Source organism: Dictyostelium purpureum (assembly GCF_000190715.1).
Source record: "Dictyostelium purpureum unplaced genomic scaffold DICPUscaffold_305, whole genome shotgun sequence".
In the NCBI taxonomy this organism is placed as follows: Eukaryota; Evosea; class Eumycetozoa; order Dictyosteliales; family Dictyosteliaceae; genus Dictyostelium; species Dictyostelium purpureum.
In genome coordinates, this window is record NW_003519641.1 from 11,537 (window position 1) to 25,848 (window position 14,312).

General features: G+C 25.7%; 4 protein-coding genes across 4 annotated transcripts; 3 read left to right on the top strand and 1 right to left on the bottom strand.

Moving 5' to 3' along the window:
• Positions 1-2,154: 2,154 nt before the first annotated feature.
• On the top strand, positions 2,155-3,131 carry DICPUDRAFT_82544 (uncharacterized protein; the record flags this gene model as incomplete). Its single annotated transcript, XM_003291839.1, has 4 exons — positions 2,155-2,407; positions 2,548-2,814; positions 2,888-2,953; positions 3,025-3,131. 4 exons carry the CDS (start codon positions 2,155-2,157, stop codon positions 3,129-3,131), a joined length of 693 nt encoding a protein of 230 aa, XP_003291887.1.
• Positions 3,132-4,247: 1,116 nt separating this feature from the next.
• DICPUDRAFT_82545 (uncharacterized protein) lies at positions 4,248-6,460 on the top strand (the record flags this gene model as incomplete). Its single annotated transcript, XM_003291840.1, has 2 exons — positions 4,248-4,415; positions 4,520-6,460. The coding sequence occupies 2 exons, from the start codon at positions 4,248-4,250 to the stop codon at positions 6,458-6,460; spliced, it is 2,109 nt and encodes a 702-aa protein (XP_003291888.1).
• Positions 6,461-6,672: 212 nt separating this feature from the next.
• Positions 6,673-9,428, bottom strand: DICPUDRAFT_156544 (uncharacterized protein; the record flags this gene model as incomplete). The annotated part of the gene is made up of 3 exons (XM_003291850.1): positions 6,673-8,786; positions 8,857-8,974; positions 9,039-9,428. 3 exons carry the CDS (start codon positions 9,426-9,428, stop codon positions 6,673-6,675), a joined length of 2,622 nt encoding a protein of 873 aa, XP_003291898.1.
• Positions 9,429-10,153: 725 nt separating this feature from the next.
• On the top strand, positions 10,154-14,263 carry DICPUDRAFT_99174 (uncharacterized protein; the record flags this gene model as incomplete). The annotated part of the gene is made up of 3 exons (XM_003291841.1): positions 10,154-10,836; positions 10,900-12,856; positions 12,925-14,263. 3 exons carry the CDS (start codon positions 10,154-10,156, stop codon positions 14,197-14,199), a joined length of 3,915 nt encoding a protein of 1,304 aa, XP_003291889.1. The 3' UTR covers positions 14,200-14,263.
• Between the last annotated feature and the right edge of the window lie 49 nt (positions 14,264-14,312).

The window sequence follows — 14,312 nt, forward strand, 5'->3', positions numbered from 1 at the left end:
GAAAAAAAAAAAAAAAAAACCAAAATTTTCCAAAATAATTAAAAAAAAAAATATTTTAATGAAAAAAAAAACTTAAATATTTTTTGAAATTTTTTTTATGAATGACGAAGAGTGAAGGGTTGTTTTGGAAAGGGGTGATAGCATGTTGTTTTTGGTTGGTTTTGATCGATCATCGTTTCAAATAAATATTTAAAAACTGTTATAACTTCACCACCTAAGCTTGTTTTTATTTTCTAATATTTTTTTTTATCTTTTGAATATTTTATTTTTTGAATATTTTAATTTTAACACTAAAACAAAATTAAAAAGACGAACTGGTTTTTGTGTTATGAAACAAAGGTGATTTTTTTATAATTACTTTTTTTAAAAAACTAAGTTACAAAATAAAATTATTATTGAAAAAAAAAAAAAAATATGTGGGGAATTATAAAAACAAATAATTTTTTATTATATATTAAATAAAAAAATTTTAAAAATTAAAATAAACAAAAATGTGGTATATAGATTTTTATGTATTTATGTGTATAGATATCTGTGTTTATAAAGATGCCGCAGTATCTTAAAATTTTATTATGTGAAGTTTTAAAGATATTATTATTAATACTATTATTATTATTATTATTATTATTATTATTATTATTATTTTATATTTACAAACTATTATATTTGGTTATGTTTTATATAAAAATTTTTATTTTGTAGCAATAGGAATGATAAAAATAATACAATTATAGTTTTAAAACTAATAACATCGATGTAATTTTTTTTTTTCTTATTTGATTACTTACACAACTCGATTATTAAGGAGAATAAAATTGAATATTAATCACACAAATAAATTTATTTGATTGCTATAAATAATCCAAATATGAATATATTCCTAGAAACCAAAACTAAAAAATAAAGTTCTATAGTTATAATTTATAATATTAGTAAATTAATCATATAAATGATTATTTAGTTATACAATTATAGTTATTTGATTATAATGAAAGAGAATAAAAAAATTTTAATTAATAAATTTTTTTTTTTGTTTTTTTATTTTATTATAATTTTATTGTGAATTATGTATAAAATATTATTGTTGTGGGTTAATGTTATGATATTTTTAAATATTTGTATTGTGTGGTTGGATTTATTTTTATTTTTTTTAGTTTATTTTTATTTTTTTAAATATGTTATTATTTAAATGATTTATTTATTATAAAAATAATAAACTTTGATATTATATTTCTATTATTTTTTTTCAATTGTATTAACGAAATATTGGAATATGTTTATCCTGATATTACATACACTATACACTGCTACTGTGTGAAAAAAAAAAAAAAAAAAATTGATCAAAGTGGAAGTAATAAATTTAAAAAAAATATAAAAAAAAAATTAAAAAATTTTAAAATTTTTTATTTTTTTTTCAAATAAAATCACAAAAAAAAAAAAAAAAAAAAAAAAAAAAAAAATGGCTAAGGTGTGTGACAAATTAAATTAGAGTAATTTATTTTTATTTTTTTTGGTAATGAAAAATAATTTTAAAATAAAATAGCCTATATATAAATACTTTTGTGTGTGTTATTATTTTAATATTATAAAAAGATCCAAAAAGGTTAACCTTTGGTCCATTGTTCCCTTGTTAGGTTTTTTTAAAATAAATTTACAATGAAACAGGTTTGGTTTCCAAATTGAAATTGGAAATGCAAACACAATAATAAAAAAAATAGGGTTCAGGAAATCGTTGGCAGGAAATGCTAAACAAATATTGTATTTCAAAAAAGTAAAATATTTGTATATTTTATTTTTTAAAAATAAATTCTTCTTTCTTTCTTTTATAATCCATTTATATCTATAATTTTTATTTTTATTTTATTTTTATTTTTATTTTTTTTTCTAATTTTTTTTTTTTTTGATTTTTTTTTTTTAAAAATTTTTTTTTTTCAATTTTTTTTTTTTAAATTATATTTATTAAATTTTTAAAATTTTTTTATTTTGTTATTATTTATTAAATTTTTATTTTTATAGATATAAATAGTATTATAATATTTTAAACAAGTAGAATTAAATATTAAAAATTATTACATACACCAAAAATAATTAATTTTAGTTGTAAATTAAAAAAGAAAATAAAAAAATAGTGAAAAAGGTGTCAATAAATATAAAATGTTTCGATTAAAGGAATTACAAAAAAAGCAACAACAACAACAACAGCAACAACAAGCCCCACCAGTAAATGGTACAGAAAATGCTGCCCCAACCACAACCGATCCAAATGAAGTAAAGAGACAAAATTCTAATGATTTGAAAGAAATTAGAAAACAAAAATCAAAAGATAGCTACTTCACCTTAAAATCTAAACAATCATCAGAATCCTCAGGTAAAAGAGCTAACCCAGCAGAATTAAGAGCTCAAAAAGGTAAATATTAAAATTTTAAATATTTGTAATATATTTTTTTTCATTTTCACACCACACTTTTTTGTTGTATATAATTTCCCCCAATAACTATTTGTTTCAGATGAAAATTTATTAACATTTTTTATTTTATTTTATTTTAGATATTGATGAAATGCAAGTTCCACTTGGTTGCACTGTGTCATTCAAAGATAGCAATGATATTTTAAATTTCAACTTAACCATTACACCAACTGATGGTCTTTATCAAGGTGCCCCATTCCAATTCACCATTAACATTCCATCAACCTATCCATATGATCCACCAAAGGTTCACTGTGATACCCTTGTATATCATCCAAACATAGATCTTGAAGGTCATGTTTGTTTAAACATTTTAAGACAAGATTGGGTACCAGTATTAAATATTGGTAATTATTATTATTATTATTATTATTATGACTTATATTATTTACCTAATACTAATAACAAGCTTTACTATAGGTACTGTAATTTTTGGTTTAATGACATTATTTTTAGAACCAAATCCAAACGACCCATTAAATAAAGGTATGATTTTTATATTTTGAATATTGCAGGTTATTTTATTAAATGCTAACCCATATTCTTTTTATCTATAGATGCTGCTCAATTAATGATTGATAATAAGAAGAGCTTTGAACAAAACGTTAGACAATCGTTACGTGGTGGTTACATTGGCAATCGTCAATTCCCAAAATTATTATAAACGATAAGATAATATAAAAACATTCAAAAATAAACAAACAAATACAATTATAATTTTTTTTTTTTAATAAATTTATTAGATTAAACATTAAAAAAATCAACAATACAACTACAACCACAACCACAACCACAACCATAATCACAATCGCAACTATAACCACAATCACAACTAAAACCATAAAACTTATCAATAACAAACAATAATAACCAAATAATCCTTTCCAATGTATGAATAATTAAATAAATATTTATCTTTAAAATAGATATTATAGTTTATTTCTTTATAAATAATAAATTAATTTACATTTTGTAACAAACTATTTTATTTTTTTTAAATCATTCACAAAAATTAAATTACTATTTTTGTAAAAATGGTTTTGTTTTTGTTTTTTTTATTTTTATTTTTATTTTTATTTATTTTATTTTATTTTTTTTGGGAAATAGTTTTATGAATTAAAAATTAATCTTTGAAAAATTAAAAATACTTTTATTTTTTTTCCAAGGATTTTTCCAATCTTTTGCAAACCAAATTAATTTTTAAAAAAAAAAAAAAACAAGAATTATTAATAAGATATTTCTTCCTATTATTCTAAAACTTTTTTTTTTTTTTTTTTTGTTTTTTTATAATTTTCCTAGTTTACATGAAATTAGAGAAATCAATCTATTTTTCTATTTATTTTTTTCGGGAATGTGCGGAGTATTATGAAAATTATATATATAAAATTTTAAGAAAAATAATAATAAAAAGAAAATTCCACCGAGAAATATTAAAAAATTAGATATTAACAATTCTTTATAAAATTATATTGATTTTTTTTTTGTTATGGTTTTCAATGACGTAAAACTAATCTTTTTCAATTTTTTCAACCTTCATCTTTATCAAATTTTTTTTGTTTTTTTGATATGACCCTTAATTCATATAAAACTGTTGGCAAGCGAAAAATAGATGGAAAAGTGCGATTTTTATTTTTTTTTATTTTTTTTTTTTAATTATTTTTTTTTTAGGATTTACGAAAAAAAAAAAATATAAAAACGAGAAATTTAGGACATATTTTTTTTTTATATTACATATTTTTAAGATACAGAAATTTAATTATTATCTGTATATTTTATAACAATGAGACTCTCAATTGTTTTATTGGTATTATGCATTGTTGCATTTGCCTCAGCCCTTAGATTAAATCGTGTAAATATTGCTAATGTTGAATCAGCTCCAAATCAATTTGTTCAACTTCACAACACTTTACCAAACGAATCTGTTCAATTCAAAATTTTATTAAAACAAGTATGTGAAAAAAAAAAAATTAAAAAAAAAAATAAAAAAAAAAAAGGGAAATTTTAAAATTTTAATCATTTATTAATTATTAATTATTTTTCAAATAAAAATAGAATAACCTTAGATTATTAGAAGAGAAATTCTGGGAAGTTTCAAACCCAAAATCTGAATACTATGGTAAATTTATGAACATTCAAGATGTTAATGCCATGGTTGCTCCAGCTTCATCAGATGTCAAAGAAGTTATTAACTGGTTATTAGATAACCACATCTCAAAAAATGAAATCATTCTTGATTCAAATGTTATTCAAGTTCGTACTTCATCATTCAAAGCCTCAAAATTATTCGATACCCAATTTGCTCACTACATCTCATCACGTAGTCAACAAAAAAGAGTTAGAGTTACTGGTACTGCTTCAGTCCCATTCCACATTTCAAACAAAGTTGACTTCATTTTAGGTTTAACTGACTTTATTGAAGATGGTCGTATGGAACAATCAATGAGACAATCTGCTAAACAAGTCGAAACTGCTTCAGCCACCATTACCCCAGCTTTCATCAAGAAATTCTACGGTATCCCAGCTAACCAAATTTCAACTAACCCAGAAAACTACCAATCAATTGCTGCCTTCCAAGATTACTTTGCTGTTGGTGCTCTTGCTTATTTCGATAAACAATTCAACATTGATCCATCAACTGTCCGTGTTAACCGTGTTGGTCAAGATTGTATCTCAGGTGGTTGTGACCAAATGGAATCAGATTTAGATATCCAATATATCACTGCTATTGGTAACAATGTTTCAACTTTATTCTTATCATCAGGTAATGGTGAATGGGTTTTAGATTGGGCCACTGCTATTCAAAAGTACAACCCATTACCAAAAGTTTCATCAATCAGTTATGGTTGGGCTGAAATCGAACAATGTGAACTTACCAACGATTGTAATACTCTTGGTATTGATTCAGCTGTTTACATCGAAAGAACCAACACTGAATTCCAAAAACTCGGTTTAGCTGGTATGTCAATTTTAGTCAGTTCAGGTGATGATGGTGCTCCATCATATTATGGTGCTTCAGGTAACTGTCCACTCGATTACAACAGATACTGCCCATTAGGTGGTTGTCAACATACTTCAACTAGCTGTGGTTCAATCACCATTACCACTTCAAATGGTACCAACTGTTATTTCCCAGGTGGTTCAGGTAGTAATGCATGCCAACAACTTTTACAAAGCCAAGAATATGCTGATGCCATCAACAAATTCATCAGCTCAAACTCAGGTTCATGCGGTACCACCCTCGAAAGTGATACCCAAGGCAACTACCACATTTACTCTAAATGTCAATGCAACAAATTAAAGACTCTTTCAAACAAAGATTTAGGTTTCAAGATTACTGGTTACACCTTCAACCAAAACGGTGGCTCAGTTTTACTCCCAGATTACCCAACCTCATCACCATACGTTACCTCAGTTGGTGCCACTCAAATTCTTACCAACAACCAAGAAATTGTTTGTTCAACTGATACCGGTGCTATCATTACTGGTGGAGGTGGTTTCGCTAGTTTACAACCACAACCATCATACCAAGCTCAAGCCGTCGCTTCTTACCTCAGCAGTGGCAACAGCAAATTACCACCATCATTTGCCTTCAACTCATCAAACAGAGCTTACCCAGATATTACCCTTGTTGGTCACGCTTACCAAATTGCCTATCCAACTACCCAAACCTCAGACCAATGTCCATGTACTATGGGTGGTGTTGATGGTACTTCATGTTCAAGTCCAACAACTGCTGGTATCATTTCATTAATTAACGATAAACTCTTAAACGCTGGTTCAAGCCAATTAGGTTTCTTAAATCCATTATTATACCAAGCTGCTGCTGAACAACCAAATGTTTTCAACGATATTACTTCTGGTGATAACAACTGTAACCGTGCTTACTGTTGCCAATATGGTTTCCCAGCTCAAAAAGGTTGGGATGCTGCTTCAGGTTTAGGTTCAATTAATTTCCCAAATTTCGAACAATACGCCTTATCACAAAAAATCTAAGCGAATAAATAAATAAATATAATACATATAATATAAAAAGATATTTTATTAAAAATAATATAAATAATAAAATAAAGTATTTTTATTAATTATTTTACAACAAAAAAAAAAAATTGTTTAATATTGTTTATAGTTTTTTTTTTAGATTTATTAACTTTTTATTTATATTATTATAAAATCTAAATTATTAATTTCTTGTTTAATTTATTATTTTATTTTGAAAAAATTAAATTTTTAGATTCGATACCTAGAGGTAAATAGTCGGAAGATAGTTGATCAAAGAACAAACCAATTTGTAAACAAAGGTTTGTATGATCATTTTTTAATTCTCTAATTTGGTTTGTTGATAACGAGGTGCCTTTTAATTGAGGTAACCATTTGGCTCTAAGTGTTAAAAGTTGATCGATTGTATTGATAATGATTGAGGTATTTGACTTAACGCAAGTCCAACCATGGGATTCATTTGGTGCACTATTTAAAAAGTTATAGATGTGTATTTTTACAACAGTCGAGGAGAGGAAAGCAATTTTGGCTAATGCATCTACAGCCTCCATTCTAATTTGCCATGGACTAAAGATAGCATATTCTTCGAGACGTAGAATGATTGAATTTAAAGACATATTTGAGGTTGAGTTTGATTGATTGGCACCTGAACGATTTTGTTTAATACTTTCATAACGATATGGGTTTTCGTAGGTGATGGTATTCGAAAAATCACCTAAAAATTTAATAATTTCTTTTTGAATTTCTAGAGAAACAACACGGAAGTCTGGGTGTACTGAACGATCGAGAATCTTAAAGATTGATTGTAAAAGTTTCTCTCTTGCAACTTTACCAAAATCTACAATGGTTTTCCAAATTTCTACGATTAAATTAACATCTGTTTTATATGGAATAATATCGATCCAATCGTAAATAAGAGCTAATAACATTGGTGAGAGTATTGGTGAGGCAATGATTCTCTTGTAAAGTTCGAGGAATAGTTCTTTAAATAAATGGGTTGGATGATATGGATCACGGATTTGAGTTCTAAATGCTTCAAGATAAAGCTTTGACTGCTCTAAATTGGAGGGACATAACCAAACTAATGCTTTTAATGCTTGAATTCTAATTGAAATACTTGGGGTAATATTTAAAAGATTTAAAATTAATGGAGTTAAACTTGAAAATGGATGAGTATCTTTTGATGATGATGATGTTGATGTTGGGAATGATGCAGCAGTAATATTAGCAGAGGTAATACCATTTGGTAAGTTTAAATTAACATTGTTTTGAGTTGGAGCAACACTATTTGTATTACCTTGAGTGGAGGAGCTTTGAAGAATTGTAGGTCCATTGGCAGATAAATAGTTTACTGGTGTTCCAGTAAATGGAGATTGATTATGATGATATGGATAGACCGATTGACTATTGAAAAGCTTTTCATCAAAACTCCAATCACCAACAATTGGTTGTTGGGTTTTTGGATCTTTTGGATAGGAATATTTTACAAATGATTGAGAGAGTGCTGATATTAATTTACAAGCTAAATGAAGGAATGGATTGGATTGCTGTTGTTGTTGTTGTTGTAATTGCTGTTGTTGTTGTTGTTGTAAAATTTGTTGTTGAGATGAGGAAGAGGAAGATGATGAGGCACCAATACTGCTACCACCAATAACACTTGATGAAGAAGACGATGCACCAGCACTGTGAATAGAAAACCCAGCTTTCATTTTATTACAAATACCAACAACCAATGAGCATTGGAATGCTAATGATTCATAGTGTGGCATTTCAGCATCATATTGTATGGCTTCAATATGAGCAGATTCTAAGGTTGGCCATGAAAATTTACATAGTGTACTAATTGCCCAAAATGATACTGATAAATGAGAGTCCATTACACTTTGACAAATACTTTGGAAGAAATCTTTATTTTCTGGTGTTGTGCCTAAATGTCCACATAGCTTTATAAAATTTCTTCTTGCAAATGGGTCGACTAAATATACTGCTTCTTTGCCTTTATTGGCTTTTAAAAGAGGAATAAATCTTTTTGTTGTGGCTGAAACAGTTGATGGATTCTCTAGCGCATAGTCAAATGTTAATGATACTGAGTGTCTTGCACCTACTGGATCTGAACATTTAATACCTTCAACGATTGGCATAAATAATGTTGGGTTGTTCTTAAATCTATTTCTACATGCTACAAAACATGAGTATTGTAACAATGATCTTTCTCTACCTAAATCTGATGTTGCCCTTGAGAAAAATCCTTTTTTCTTTTGAGTCTTATCTACATCTTCACCTACTTTTCTTAAAATTCCAGAAATGGTTTCCAAAATATTTGCTTTTAAGAAGAAAAAATTAATATTTTATTTTTTTAAATAATTATTTTTATTTTTTTTTATTATATTTACAATCTACTAAAACATCATTTGGTGCAACTAAAGCTGTGGTTTTAAGTGATACTACTTTTCTAGATATATCTTTATGTTGCATTTCTTTATTAAATATTGTTTGTATATTTTTAATTTCCTAAAAAAAAAAATGGATTAATATTTTTACTAATATATTTAATTTTGTTTCTTTAACTACATACGGCTGAGTTATTAATTAAATGTTTATATTGTGAAATTTCACCTAAAAAGTAATATGCTAAACGTAATGTTTTCTTATCATCTGTAATATTTATAATTTGGAGAATGGTTTCTAGTAAATCTTTTTCTATTTTATAATAGGTTAAATTTTGGAGTGATGTATAAATTTTTGATGAGTTTTTTTTTTCTGTTGCTTCTTTTAGTGATTGTTTAACAGAATCATAATTGGTACTAATTTTTGATTGTAAATATTGACTTTGGCATTTAGTATCGATACTGAATAAATCTTGAAGGTTTGGTAAAGGTAACGGTGATCCTGCACTGTATGATCCATAATTTGAGCCACCTCCTATTCCATTACTAATATTATCAACATTACCACCTGACTCCATGGTTTTTATTAAATTATTGTTTTTATTATAAAATTATTAATATTATTATATAATTATTATTATTATTATTATGAAATTAAATAAATAAATAGATGCAAAAAAATTAAGACAAAAAAAAAAAAAGGTTATGTAATTTATTATAATAAATATTTAGAGGTGATGGTTCTTATTTTAAATTATTATTTTTAAGATGTCGCTACAAATACAATGAAGAATAATGATGAATAACAATTTAAATAAGCTGATATAATAATACAATAAAAAAATATAAAAAATTGGATGAATAAAAAAAAAAAAATTAAAAAAATCAAAAAAAAAAAAATAGTTTTTTATTTTAAAAATTTTTTTTTTTTTTTTTTAAAATTTATTTATTATAATTTTTTTTTGTTGTGTATATGTTTGGTAAAACTACCCCATATTTGTTTTTTTTTTTTTTTATTAATGAAATCTAGAATAAGAAACGATTGATTTATTAAAATTTATTATATATATTAAAGCTATTTTTATTTTACCTTTATACTCTTTTTTTTTTTTTTATTTAAAATTATAATAGTAATAATAATTAAAACTTAGAAAAGTATTTAAATATTTAAATATAGCATATTTAAACCCAAATAAAATTTAATAATTTAAAAAAAAAATAAAAAAAAAATAAATTTTAAAAAAATTTAATTTTTTTATTTCATTTTTTTTTTTTTATTGTTTTTTTCTTCAAAAAGAGGAAAATGCAAAATAATAATAATAACAAAATTATAGGAGAAAAGATACCAACATCATCCTCATCCACATCTCCAAATAATAAAATAACTACAACACCTCACATAAATAGTATATATCCACCATCGGTCAAACCTAGTATCTCAAATAATAGTAATAATGATAATATAATAAAAGAAAATCAAGAAACAAATAATAATGAATTAAAAGAAAATAATAGTAAAAATAATAATTTTAGTAATAATAATAATAATAATGAACTAGAAAAAGAAAGTAAATTAAAAGAAAAATTAAACGGAATTAATAATTTACCACAACCAAAAAGAGATGAATTGTATTGGTGCTGGACACTAAAAGAGTATATTAGACTGGGCCATATCAAAAGTTTATTTAGAATTTTAAAAATTATAGAGTTTCAAAGCCCATATTTTTATATAAATGATTTTTTATTAGAATCTCCAAAAACACAACCATCATCCAATAATAATAGTAATAATAGTACCAAGTTTGTTTATCAATTTAATTCTAAACCAGTTTTAGATAAAAGAAGATTATCATTCCCATATTTATACATTCCAAATTTATTAAGACAAAGAAGTGACTTACTACAATGCTTTAATAAATCATTATCAATTAGTAATATATTATATACTTTAAGTTCAGGTAACATTGACTCATTGGTATTGCCAAAGTAAGTATATGTATAATGTTAAAAGCAATAAAGAACTCTATTCTAACAAACCTTAATTTTTAGTTATTTACCAATACCAAAATCATTACCAATTGTACCATATTTATTAATAATAGTTTATTTTAAACTATGTTTATCAAAAGGAGAGAATGCAAGATCCATTATAGACTCTTTGTTAGAATGCAGGCAAAAAATCCACATGTTACCAAGTTATGAATATTCAGATTTACCACCTGTCGAAATTTTATTAGATAATATTATGCATGTTACTTTAAGATTCATAGATTGGAATTATGAAAACCCAATGAAACTTATACCAACAGAAGTCTATTTTAACGAGGTTTTCGAAGTAGTTTATTTAAATGGCCGTGATTTCTTAACTTCAAGTAGTGGCAGCCAACAAATTCAACCACAACAGCAACAACCACCACAACTAACAGCTGAACAACAACGTATCCAAATAATTCAACAATTACAAAAATCTCAAGCAAAAATAAGTCAACAGCAATTACAACAATTACAACAACTAACACCACAACAGCAAATTCAGCAATTACAAAGCCTTCAACAACAGCAACAAAAAATACAGCAACAACAACAACAACAACAACAACAAACACCACCAAATACCCCAATGGCACCAATGGTTAAGCAAGAAAGACTTCAAAAGAATTTATTAAATAATGGTTCAATTTTATCAATGTTAACTATACCAAGTGATGAACAAAAATTCAAAATGATTGATATTTATTTGGCAGATAGCAGAAAAATTGTATTCTTAAATATAGGCTCATTGGCATCAATTCAAAAGAGGGGAAATATTAAATTATCTACATGGTCCGAAGAAAATATAAACACCTTAATAAATTGTTGTAGATTTTATTTAGATATAATAAGCAATAATATTAAAGGCTCTGTTGGTGTACAGATTAATGGTGGCCGTCCTCAAGCAAATATTGAAGCCTCAACTCAAGATGATACAATGACAATTTTAGATTGCTGTATGAGATTGGCATTTTCATGGGCAACTATTTGTTCAGGTATACTACCAAACACATCAGAAAAGTATACCGATCTAGAATCATGTTGGTGGAATATCGAGCCAGAGAGACTACAATCAGTTTTAAGGGATTGGATTGGGGTAATCAAGAGAATATTAATTGAAATTAAAACACCAAATTCAGATAAACTTCATTTGGTATGTTTGGTATGGTTAGCTTCTACAATATCGTTGTTTGACGAAGATGACGAACAATATAAAATTCAACAGCAGTCACAACAACAACCACCATTCCAGCATCCAAATCAACTACAATTAGATACAAGCTATTCATTATATATCAAAACCATTAAAATGTACCCAGACTTATTGAATGAATTTACCAAATCATCATTAATAATAACATCATTGGGATTCGCATTAATCGGTGTTCAAACATTAGAACAGACCTCAGAATTGATCCAAATTTTAGTTACACTATGGGAAAAACATTCACAAATTCCATCAATCGAAAATGCATGCTTAGTATTCAAAACTATACAAAATGTTATAAACACTAAATTCAAACAAGAAAATTTCTCGAACATCGAAGAGTTAACAATGGCATTGATAGCATGGATTCGTTGTCTTTCAGATGAAATTTATAGCTTATTTTATAGTTCAAATACAAATTCAAGATTCCTTTGCATGTTTATTGGTTCATCGCTAATTCATTCTATTAAAAGAAATAAACGTAGCTCATTAATTCCAGAATATGAAAAAAAAGAAGTCATTGGCAAAATTCAAGAGTTATTTTATACTTTAGTTAATCAACATACTTTTCTTTTAAAACCTTTTAAAATTGGTTTAGCAACTGCCTACTCTCTTAGCTCAATCGATCCATTCACCGATAAGCAGGCAAACCAATCAATTCTAATGATTGTCCTAGAAGTTTTATTAGATGAAATTTTATTAATTAATAGTTCATTGGTAAATTGGTTAGAAAAGCCAAACGAAATCAATGCTGTAATAATTAAAAAGGTAATTACTCATTATTTTATATTATTTTTATATGATGCATAAATTAATAACTTGTTTTTATTTAATAGATCGAATCCCATAAAACCACACCATTGTTTTTAGGAATACCACCATTTATTCAAACTATTAGTTCACTTGTAAATAATCTACGTGATAATGATAACAATAAACTGGTATTATTAAAACTATGTGATTTTACATACGCTTTAAATGAAAAGTGGACCAATTATGTAAATGAAATATCACCACCAATTCCAAAATCAATGTTAAGAAAAGCGTTAGATCCAACTTTTCAAGCAATTTTCCAATCATTATCATTACTATTTTTCGAAATTTCTCCAGCTTTGACCCCAATGGACAGTGTTACCGGCATTGACCTTTTCTGTAAATTAACATTCCTTAGTACCGATGAAGAGATTCAAACCATCAACAAAGCAGTTAGAGCATTAGCAAAGAATGTACTTACCTCCGAATGTGCAATAATTAGAGTTATCGATAAGATGCCATTGTATTATCAAGTATTAAAAGATGATAGAGTGGCCATACTTCAAGTCGTATTATATTTACATGCACTAGATATTTTAATACCAGGTGTCCCACATAATCTCATAGTTGAACATATTGTACCAAATATATTCGAATACATGGAGTATCCAAATAGTAGACTTAATTCTTTATCACACTCTGTATTGGCTAAAATATTTATGATTCCAAATTTCCATCTATCAATTAAAATGGTGCCAATGTATTTAAGAACTGCTTTAAAGACCTTCCCAAAATTCACAAAGGTATCATCTTTATATGAAGTTTTGGTTGCAATCATTGAAAGTAATCCACCAACCAATCCAATAGTATTATACTCAATTAAAACTATTGTACAAAATACAATTGAACATATGAACCATACAGATGGTTTATTAGAAAGTAATAATAGAATCAATAATAATAATGATAATAATAATAATAATAATAATAATAATACAACTAAAAATAGTAATATAGGTAATATAAATCACTCATTTAAAAAACAAAAAGATATAAACCCAACAAATAATCAATCATTAAACAACTCTGCAAAAAGTTTGATAAAGTTATTATATTCACTATTCTTATATTTAGATATTCAAATAATAGATTTGGTTTTAGCAGAAATTAAAAAAGTAATTATTAAAGCACCAAATCAAAAAATTCGTTTTGAATTGTGTCAAGAATTACTCACCGAGTTTACTGGTAATTTAGAAAACAATACTAAAAAGAATATGTGTGTATCATGGTACCTAGATTTAATTAAAGAAGTTGAAAATTTAAATTCCAAACCAAATTTAGCCCCCAGCGATATTTAATAAAAAATAAAAAATAAATCAACAATTTTTTAATAAATAAAACAGAAACATTTTTTATTTATCTAAATTTTATTGTTTTAATTATTTATTTAATAAATAAATAATTTCTGGGT